This window comes from Ciona intestinalis, chromosome 9 (genome assembly GCF_000224145.3).
Source record: "Ciona intestinalis chromosome 9, KH, whole genome shotgun sequence".
NCBI lineage: Eukaryota > Metazoa > Chordata > Ascidiacea > Phlebobranchia > Cionidae > Ciona > Ciona intestinalis.
Genome location: NC_020174.2, coordinates 3,260,249 through 3,267,044, shown reverse-complemented (window position 1 = coordinate 3,267,044; position 6,796 = coordinate 3,260,249). Strand labels below are relative to the sequence as shown.

At 36.1% G+C, this 6,796-nt stretch overlaps 2 protein-coding genes across 3 annotated transcripts in view; both read left to right on the top strand.

The window, feature by feature from the left end:
• Positions 1-3,464, top strand: part of LOC778717 (frizzled receptor) — a gene marked incomplete in the record, with an annotated part of 10,327 nt that extends 6,863 nt beyond the window's left edge. Inside the window, 5 exon segments of the mRNA NM_001078323.1 lie at positions 12-182; positions 689-813; positions 1,605-1,784; positions 2,155-2,255; positions 2,511-3,464. Coding sequence (NP_001071791.1) covers positions 12-182; positions 689-813; positions 1,605-1,784; positions 2,155-2,255; positions 2,511-2,725 — 792 coding nt within the window.
• A 1,818-nt stretch (positions 3,465-5,282) lies between these two features.
• On the top strand, positions 5,283-6,796 carry LOC100179987. 2 transcript variants are annotated; one of them, XM_002130308.4, is made up of 4 exons: positions 5,283-5,436; positions 5,664-5,851; positions 6,104-6,286; positions 6,354-6,796. In XM_002130308.4, exons 1-4 carry the CDS (start codon positions 5,328-5,330, stop codon positions 6,387-6,389), a joined length of 516 nt encoding a protein of 171 aa, XP_002130344.1. In that variant the 5' UTR covers positions 5,283-5,327; the 3' UTR covers positions 6,390-6,796. The 2 variants fall into 2 exon arrangements, with proteins under 2 accessions (XP_002130344.1, XP_026691816.1); XM_026836015.1 differs by having other exon boundaries at positions 6,337-6,796.

Below are 6,796 nucleotides of genomic sequence, written 5' to 3'. Positions count from 1 at the left end.
TTTACTGTTTTAGGTGGGTTGTTCTCACCATAACATGGTTTCTGGCTGCTGGTTTAAAGTGGGGCAATGAAGCAATTGAAGCGAAAAGTCCATATTTCCACGGCACAGCATGGTCACTGCCAGCAATTCAAACTGTCATTGTTCTCATCTCATCTAAGATTGAAGGGGATTTGCTAAGTGGGGTAAGATAAGTAAATGTATTTTTAACTGTAAGCGTGTTTTACCAACTGTTGTTTTGTGGCTATATCCTGTCTTTTTGTTTAAAATATTTCTAAATCTTTGCTACTGCAACCAAAGAGACAAATAAAGTTATTATTATTATTATTATTATAGGACATAGGTTATAACTGTTTTCCTGTTTTTTTTGTTTGTTTTTTTCTCTTCACCAATTTGAATTCTGTTATTAGTTTTTTGATCATCAAGATTTTAGCCAAATATTTTTCTATACCACACTTTGTAAATGAATGAATATAACTTTTATTCTCGCGACCACTGGGTTGAAGCAACTGCCGTTAGGTATCTTGCCCAAGGACACTTACGACCACAATGGTAGCAGCGAAAGCCTTAAACCCATTATTTCTAAGTTACAAGCAGGCATGCTAACCAACTGTGCTATAGTTTATGTTAATAATAATTTTTCTCAATCTTTTTCCATTATGACAGAGAATAATAATTACAAAACATACAGGTATGCTTTGTTGGTGTGTACAACACTAAGCATCTTCTATGGTTCTTGCTTGTACCATTGTCCATCTATCTACTTGTGGGAACCTGTTTTCTAGTAGCAGGATTCGTGGCCATGTTTAACATCAGGTGTGTTTCTAATATTGTGTAATTTTTGATCAGAATGTGAAATTTAGCTGATATGTGTATAACTTATAAAGTAGGGTAAAGAAAGAGGGGACACCTTTACCACATGTTATCCAAATATTCTGATCGTGTTTTAAAAATCAACAACAGTCTATGAGAGTCAAGACTCAAGAGCATACAGTTTTATAATTCTTTGAATGTTCTTTGTTTACTACCAAATGGGGCGGGAAAATAAAATGAACAGGCGTCCCATCTTCCCCCCACCCCCTACTATAAAGGTTACAGCAACTATATATAGATCAGCTTTAAAGTAAATAGGTAAACATTTAAAAGCTACAGGAAGTTTCATACATTAAAGCAGTTTTGAAATTTGTAATGTTTTAACAATATTACTGCTATGGTTTTTAACATGTTACCTTCAGTCTGTTGAATTGGTATTATACAACCAACGATGGGTGTTGTTAAAAGTTATAACAATAATTGATAAAATATAGTATCTTTTTTGCTGACTGCATGCATAATTTAAGACATAGTGACTCCTTCCTACTTTTTTAATGTATGTATCTGAGTTTTTCTCTTAAAACTAAAACTAGTTTTCTGAGTTTTATCACTTTTTTTGGACCATGAGAAGACTGTTAAATAATGGTGTAGCATTTTTTTTGTCGGTTATCAATTGTGCACTTATAAAATTAAATTTAAAAACATCCCGTCTTTGCCAGAGTCCCGTCTTCCCCCACCTTACTAAATGTACTATCAGTGTTTTTTACAAATTGAGAAATAAAACATTTTCACAGAAACGTTGTAAAACATAATGGAGGAACTGGTAAAGTGGAAAAATTGGAAAGACTAATGGTTCGAATTGGAGTCTTTAGTGTTTTATATACCGTACCTGCTACAGTCATGATTGCTTGCTACTTCTATGAACAAATGAACAGAGATTCGTGGCAAAAAGGCTGGTTTGCCGAAAACTGCAGGTAATTTTTTTTAAATGAATGAACACAACTTACTTTATCCTCTAATGGCCACAAAACGACAGTTATTAAACACGAGTGTTCTGTTTCTTACACCTCGTGCCAGCTTACGAGTTACCAAATATGTTACTTTGTGGGTGATTATTTTTTTTTTATGTGTGGTTGATAATTTGGACAACCCATTAGTGACCACTGCGTTAGAGCAATTACCCTTAAGTGTCTTTCCCAAGGACATTTACGCCCACAAAGGTAGCAGCGAAGAGCCTTGAACCCATTACCTCTGGGTTGGAGGCAGGCGGGCTAACCAAATGTGCTACGGCGGACGTTTTTTTTACAGCAGTTTATTTCAAACTGTTCTTTGTTTGTTTTTTAGAAAATTCAGAGTCCCTTGTCCGTGTGAATATTCAAAACATGTTGGAAACAAACCAGACTTCATTGTCTTCATAATCAAGTATTTTGTCATGCTCATTGTTGGTAAGTTGATAACAATTTAACAAAAAAACACACACGAGGTCAGTGGCGGAGCCAGGGGGAGTTTAGGATGTCACGACCCCCCCCCCTTTTAAACTAAAAAAAAATTAATTAAAAAGAAAAAAAGTTTTCAAAAGTTTTTGATTAATACCCCCCCTCCCCCTTATTTATTTTCTGGCTGCGCCACTGCACGAGGTGTACGAAGCCACCGCGTATGGATGTATTAAATGTTAAAGCTATTGTTTTTATTTTAATCAGGAATCACATCTGGTTTTTGGATCTGGTCAAGCAAGACTGTTGAATCGTGGGCCAATTTTAAAGACAATCTATGCTGCTTTAAGTCATCAACACAGCGTGTGGCTGGATACCAGCGTGGTGCACCAAACACTAATACGGCTCTACAGTCTGGAACATTACCCCACTGTACAGATGCTTTACAACCACTGTATCAAACTGCTCAGCACTCAGCGTAACCTGAGCCTTGAAATTTGTTTCACTAAAGTTGATTCTTTGTTTCAAGGTCGTTGCGTTGCCCGCCATATCTGATGGTTAATACAATGAATGGAAAAAACTGATGGCATTAACTTATATTCAACTTTTTACCAAAATAGTAGAAGTTAGACAGTGGAACACCACTAATCTTTTACACTCGTTTTTATTGTTTATTCACTTCCGTTCTTGCACACCACACGTTGCAATAATATTCTGTAATAAATATATTTCTGCTCCACCAACATAAACTAAATAAAGTAACTTGTAGACCTACATTCGTAATATCACTTTCTTTTCCCCCTCAAAAATATTTCCCACTTATAACGTAGCATACATAACATCGTATACACATTTCTTTCCTGCTCTTGGCAGTATGTTTTTACCGGTGCTATTTTATTACTTTATTTTTATGACCATTCTTTTAATATACAAAGTTTTTAAGCTAACGGCACAGCCTTACAATTTCAAATACTTTTACCGTAAAACGTCCTAATATTTTTACCAAGCATGCGATATCCAATCTAACAAGCGGCTTAACTAACTTCACGCCTTTTTTTGCCGCCGACAAATAGTGAGAAGTGTTTTTTTATTTTCTCTTTTCACATGTACACAGCATTTGAAAATATAAACAGTTGTAAAATGAAACGGCAATTGATAATGTTTACTTGTGGTGTCTGTACCGGTTGGTCGCCTTAATAAATCAAACCATACACGCTTGAATTAACGTTTAAAGGTCTGGTCCAGTGGCGCACTGTTTAGCACGCATGCTTCTAGTTTAGACGATATACGGCCATACCACCGTAACCGTGTGCGTTCTTGGCAAAGACAATCCGCAATTGCTATAACTTAGTGGTCAGTTGTGGGTTTAACAAAAGTGAGTAAGAGGTGTATAACAAATGTGTTTTGTTCATTTAAATAACAGAGTGGGGTTAACATAACATATAAGTACTGTGGGGTAAGATTGAACATCTTTAACACACAATATCCTGATCGTGTTTTAATCAATTAACAACGGTTTATAGCTAGGAGTCGTGAAGATACAGTTTTAGAATTCTTTGAAAGTTTTATTTGTTTACCACCAGAAAGGACAAAAAACGGAGTAAAAAGGTGTCCCATCTTACCCCGATCTACTATAGAATTTGTATCTCTTCGAAAACATTAGCGATCACCATGCTATTTTAAAGCACAAAGAGATGGGAACCAACAGTAAATAACAGTTGTTAAAACACACTATGGATAAAAAGTGTCAGATAAACTGCGTGGCTTTTGCACCCAACTTTTGGTAAACTGATTAGTTAGCACGATACCTTGTAGTTTCATTATGTGCCTGGTTGGTGGATGAATATCTGCTGCACATCCTGAAGTATTTAGTTTATCGTAGTTTCGCCGATGTGTTAAAAACTTGTGCCTGGTCAGTATAACATGTTTGATAACGAGCGGTCGCGGAGATTAGCACGCCTTGGGGCAGTGGTTCTTAAACTTGTTTGTATATGCTTTACCCTTTTTAACAAAGATGCTTTTCAGATTTACCCCCAATATGTAATATGGCGCTCATTTATTAAAAGCAAAAACAGCAAATTACAGCAGTTATGTTTAATGCGACGGATGCGCTTGCTTTTTGGCAACGAGTTGTTTAATGTCTGGTAAGGTATTATAATTGGCACAATTTTCTGTCCCGTCAACTGATGTGGAATTTAATTGGTGGCTTATTTACCCCCTAAATACGAGGAATTAACCCCAAGAGGTAAATTTACCCCAGTTTTAGAACCGCTGCCGCGTGGGGCATTGTTTTGCATGTCCAAATATAACATCCCTTTTCGGACTGCAATCGTATGCGTTGCAAAGAATAGAAAGTAATACAGTCGTAACGAGTGAGGTTTATGTTATTATGACCGATCACGAGTTACCAAGTATGGATAGTCGAACGGTCACTTATGTCGACCTAATAGTTTTTACCAATTTGATAAGTAGGGTAGGGGGAAAATGGGACACCTTTAGGAAATTATTTCCAAATATCCTGATCGTATTTTAAACAATTAAAAACAGTCTAAATGGAACTCCTGAGGTTACGATTTTATAATTCTTTGAGTGTTCTTTGTTTGGTATACAAAATGTGACGAGAAAATAGAATGAAGGTGTCCCGTCTTCCCCTATCCTATATATACTATTGATAAAGTATCGTTAATCGCATAACATTGATAAAAGCACTTATAAGTAACACTTATAAAAATACGTTTAAGTGAAACGTACGCGGAAAGTTAACTGAACTTATATGTTAAAAATCGGACTTAACATTTCTGTCTCGCTTTTCCCGCCTTCTTCTTTTCTCCAAGAAAAAAGATGAAATGACACACCCATCGCGTGGTTTGTATTGCTTTTGACTATATAAACATGGTTACGCACAAAAACAGACAGATCGTAACCGAAGTGCGCCTCGCCGGTTTTCTATTGCTTAACGATATAGCCTAGTACTGTAAATACAAATCCCGTTATTGTTTAAATTTTATGCAAAAATTATCATTTGTCGTATATTATTTCAGAAGCATTGCTAGTTTGTTTTAGTTTTTATTTAAAACTTTCACGATGAAATCTTGTTCTATCGATTCCGGTTTCACTTCATCAAGCTGTGGTATTATGCAAGCGTTCTGCTTGTGTACTGGTGGTGGAGTTTTTGGAATTCTAGCACAGACAAGTAAGTTTTTTGATCTGTTTTAAAGTATTACAACAAACTTACGTTTATTAGTATAGTAGGGTAGGGGGAGATGGGACACCTTTTTATTCCATTTTCTCGTCTAGTTTGGTGGTAAACAAAGAACATTTAAATATTAATAAAACTGGATATATATAACTGGAAATTATGCGGTAAAGGTGTCCCATCTTCTCCCTTCCTACTATTTAATCATAAACCGACATTTTCAGGAATGTGGTCACAGACCGCCGGTCACGCCTTGCTGTGGATTTCCGTTTCAGCCTGGGTCATCACGCTTTTAGGGTACATGTCACGGGCAAGCGGAAAGCGGTGTTTTGATGAGAACGCGACCAACGCATTTAACTGCCTTTTCTCTGTCTTCTATATTGTCGGGACCATTTGCTTTGGAATATTCGAGGTACTATCTTTTAACGATGATGTATTGTAGGGTGGGGAAGACGGGTCACATTTAGCACACAGTATCTAAATATCTTAATCGTGTTTAAAACAATTCACAACGGTCTATTGAGTCGTGAGGATGCGGTTAAATAATTTTTTGAGTGCGTTTTGTTTACTACCAAATGGGACGAAAAAACAGAATAAAAAGATGTCCCATCTTTCTCCACCGTACTATATTTCTAAATAGTAACACATTATCACTGTCTTACAGACCTGGGGCAGAGGGAATGTTGGGGGAAGAAACTCCGACGGTCTGTTGGTTTTCATCCTAGCTCTTCTCACGACAATCGGATACAGTTTATATGCCATCTATGCTATTTACGCTTGCTGCACCAGCGATAAAAGTGGAAAAGATAATAAGACATCAGTATCCGTAGAAAATGGCAAAACAGAGGTATCACATATGCATTATTTATTTTAGTTCAACTTTACATTTTTTTAAAGATTGTTTTTTTCTTCAGGAACCACAATCTGAACAAAAGAAAATTGAAGAATAAGAATTTAAAGATTAAACATCCTAACATTTCGGTCTCTCTCTCTTTTTAAGCCGAGTTTTAATCTAAACTGGATATGTACATTCCTTAAAAACCTGTATAGAAGGGGAAGTTAGGACACATTTTAACTCTATTTTCTCTCCTATTGTGGTAGTAAACAAGAAACTTTTAAATAATATAAAACTAGATGCTCACGACTCCCATAGACCGTTGTTAATTGTTTAAAACACGATCAGGATATTCGTATATTATGCGCAAAAGGTGTCCCATCTTCCCCCATCCTTCTATAAATTTTACTAACCTTCCACTTCATACATTTACTTGTTTGGCAATCACGGGTCTCCTTTTGTATAGCTTTTCCTGAACGACGTTGTTTGCTCTGTAATAATAATAAAAGTTAAAACAATCAA

What these genes read in the sequence shown, in the direction of transcription:
- LOC100179987 (XM_026836015.1), top strand. Translation starts at nt 5,328, where the DNA reads ATGAAATCTTGTTCTATCGATTCCGGTTTCACTTCATCAAGCTGTGGT. An exon ending in TGGAATTCTAGCACAGACAA is followed by an intron (nt 5,437 to 5,663) that starts GTAAGTTTTTTG and finishes CGACATTTTCAG; the next exon opens with GAATGTGGTCACAGACCGCC. An exon ending in TTTGCTTTGGAATATTCGAG is followed by an intron (nt 5,852 to 6,103) that starts GTACTATCTTTT and finishes ACTGTCTTACAG; the next exon opens with ACCTGGGGCAGAGGGAATGT.